Source organism: Merops nubicus, unplaced genomic scaffold, assembly GCF_000691845.1.
Source record: "Merops nubicus isolate BGI_N331 unplaced genomic scaffold, ASM69184v1 scaffold9764, whole genome shotgun sequence".
Taxonomy (NCBI): domain Eukaryota; kingdom Metazoa; phylum Chordata; class Aves; order Coraciiformes; family Meropidae; genus Merops; species Merops nubicus.
In genome coordinates this window covers 1-3379 of record NW_008603575.1, presented here as the reverse complement: position 1 = coordinate 3379, position 3379 = coordinate 1, and the positions used below count along the sequence as shown (strand labels likewise).

The following is a 3379-nucleotide window of genomic DNA, read 5'->3' as shown; positions in this document are numbered from 1 at the left end:
CTGGAACAGGCTGCCCGGGGAAGTGGCGGAGTCACTGTTCCTAGAGGGGTTTAAAAGCCTCGTAGATGTGGTGCTGAGGGACGTGGCTTAGTGGTGGACTCGTGAAGTGCTGGGGTCTAAACCCCCGGCCCTGAATCAGGATCGACATATGGATGATGCCCACAACCAGGCAGAAGAGACCTCCCTCTTGGTTTTCTCTCAAGGCCTGGCCAGCCTTGACTTAAAACCAATTAGGAAATTAATATCAGGTGTCCCGCCTCTAAAGCTAATAGTATAAAAGCTGGCTCTGCTTGCAGTGCCTGGAGAAGTTTACCTATGTAGTGGATGTGCTATGTAGGGCTTCTTGTTATTGGAAGGGCTCCCTGATTGTGTCCATAGTGAGTGGAGTTCCCAGTAGCTGGACAAAATCAAGACCAGAACATTGTTATGTATGTAATGATGCTTTTCTCCAGCAATTATTATAGTGATTTCCATATGGTGGGAATTGCACTGATGACTGGTTTCTAGCTCAGCTTACCCCTTCCTTTGCTACATTATGCACCATGAATGAATATACTTATTTAGTTATTTCTTCTTTTGTTGGTCACATCATATCCTGCCTGTATTCTTTGGAATGGGATGGTAAAGTCTGGCCTATATGTTTACTGCTGATGGCCTTGTTGTTCATGCTGGGCTGCACAGTCAGCAAAAGAACTTGGCAGTGCTGGGTTAACAGTTGGACTCAATGACCTTAAAGGTTTTCTGCAACCCAAACAATTCTGTGATTCTATTGCAATGAAATCACCATCTGAATTCAGTCATCGTTTCAATTGCACATACGCTCCAAGTTTCTCACTTTAACAGAATTACTGAGTTGGTAGTTTACTGCGCTCATATTTATTCTTGACTGTGATAAATGTGCACGATTAAAAGCGTTATAAGAACCAGCACTTGTGTGTTAGAAGGACGAAGTGGCCGCGCCTCAGTCCCGCCCCACCGTGTGCGTCTCGGGGGGCCTGTCGATGCGGAAGAGCAGCTCGGCGGGCAGGAGGTAGCCCAGGTACTGCACGCTGTCGGGGCTGGTGTCCTGGTGGTAGTGCCCTCCTTCCCCGTGGTGGCTGAAGCAGTGGGTGTGCTCCAGGCGCAGGTCAAAGCCCTGGCACCAGAGAAGGGCCCGTGAACACGTGCTGGTGTGAGCTGTGGTTACAGGCGCTGGACTGGTCTCTCCTTTACACACTGGTATTTCCACCCACCTCAGAGCCCGCCCCAGCCGTTCAGCAGTGAAAGTTTGCAAGTTGGTTGTGGTAAGACAGAAGAAGAGGAGCGGCATAAGGCTTTACCTTAGGCCATCAAAGTGAAAAGAATTCAGAAATCGTGACAGCCCCCAACTTTTGGTGTCAATTTCCCAGAGATTTCTTTCTTTTTTATTTTTTTCTTTCTTTCCATTGGGATTAAATAAAGCCATCACAACAAGGTGCTCCTAATGGAAACCAGAACCTCTTTGCACCAAGTGCTACAGACCCACGTGATAAAGGGACAATCTCGACTTACATTCTGAGAGCTAGCTTAGATGAGAATAGTGAATAAAGTAACAACTAGCATACTAAACTGTGAGATCACTCCCACCAGTTTTATATAATATAGAATCATATTAAATTCTATATAATATAGAATTTGGGGTGGAAGAGAGATTTAAAGATCATTTAGTTCCAACGTCCCTGTCACTGCCAGGGACAGCTTCCACTAGACCAGGTTGCTCAAAGCCCCATCCAGCCTGACCTTGAATGCTACCTTGAATGCTACCAGGGATGGGACATCCACAACTTCTCAACCTGTGCCAATGTCTCACCACCCTCATAATAAAAAAAAAAAAAGTCTTCATTACATTCTAATTAAATCTACTCTTTTTAAGGTTCAAAACCATTGCCCCTTCTCCTCTCACTACAGGCTTTGCCAAAAAGTGTCTCTCCATCTTTCTTGTAAGTCCCCTTTAAATACTGAAAGGCCACAATAAGGTCTTCCCAGAGCCTTCTCTTCTCCAGGCTGAACAACCCCAAATGTCTCAGTGTTTCTTCATCTGAGAGGTTTCAGTTCTCTGACTGTTTTCATGGTCCTCCTCTGGACCAGCTCTAACAGGTCCATGTCTTTCTGTCTCTGTAGTGACACTCAGACATTCCCAAAACCACAGGTTTAACTGAGCACTGTTGATCTTGCAGTGGCTACAGGTGAGAGAACCCAGCAGCACCCACTACACAGGGTGCATTGGTTCTGAATGGAGCAGCTGCTGATGGCTGCTCCCAAAGCACTCATCGGTTGATCCTGGGAAGGTGCACTTAATTTAGCCTTAGGCCAAAGGCTGCCACATAATGATGCAGCAAAGTCACACCCTTGAACTTATCCAAACCTACAGAACGTCTCATTTAACTCTGGGAAAAAAAACACCTTTTTTATATTACTTATATAAAGTAACCATTGTTATTTATGAAATAATAATTTTCATCTACAGTTTCCTGGTTACTTTTAAATAGTCTTTCTATTTCTGGAAAGCTGCCTGGCAGCTGGAGCTGGGGGTGCTGGTGGACACCTGGCTGAACATGAGCCAGCAGTGTGCCCAAGTGGCCAAGAAGGCCAATGACATCCTGGCCTGTATCAAAAATAGTGTGGCCAGCAGGAGCAAGGATGTGATCGTGCCCTTGTGCTCACACTGGGAAGGCCACAGCTTGAGTACTGGGTTCAGTTTTGGGCACCACAGTATAAGAAAGACACTGAGGTGCTGGATAACTTTCTAGCATGAGGCTTTGCAGCCTTTAATTTGCATCTGCAATTACGAGACATGTATTTCAGCAGAGCACTAGCAGGGACAGTTGCTATGAAAGTGAAATACATGCACACACGGCTGAACAAGCCTCCCTGCTCTTGACATCTCTCCTGGTGTGGCCAGCAGTGAATGCAAACTCAGCTGTTTGGTTTGGGACACAAACACTCGCAGTTGGAACTGAACCGTTAATTCAGGCCACTGTGAGCAGCTGCTAGGTTTCAGAACGGATTCACCTAGCCTGAGGTCAGACCAGTGACAGAAATGAGAAGCTGCTCTTTCATTACACCACCTCTGGAAGTGTTTAGCACAATATACACACTCCTGTTACCGAAAGGAAATTCACATCCAAGACAAAATTTGTTACAAGTCTTAGTTTACACTTAGAAATGAGAAAGATACTCACTGGATCTCTGGAAACTATTACTGGCTGACAAATCAGTGGAGCCTTCATTTCAAAGAATTTGAGCCAGTTATTCACATCCTCATCGGTATTCAGAGGACAGGCAGAAAATTCTGGAGGCTACAGCAAAAGTAAAAGCTTTGTAAGTGGTAGGAAGACACTTAGAATCATAGAATCCTTTA

The 3379-nt window shown here is 45.5% G+C and overlaps 1 protein-coding gene across 1 annotated transcript; it reads right to left on the bottom strand.

The window, feature by feature from the left end:
* Nucleotides 1-961: 961 nt before the first annotated feature.
* On the bottom strand, nt 962-3317 carry LOC103771416 (ester hydrolase C11orf54 homolog; the record flags this gene model as incomplete). Its single annotated transcript, XM_008938714.1, has 2 exons — nt 962-1135; nt 3201-3317. Coding segments are annotated over 2 exons (291 nt in total), but the record flags the coding sequence as incomplete, so codon positions are not given.
* Nucleotides 3318-3379: the final 62 nt, after the last annotated feature.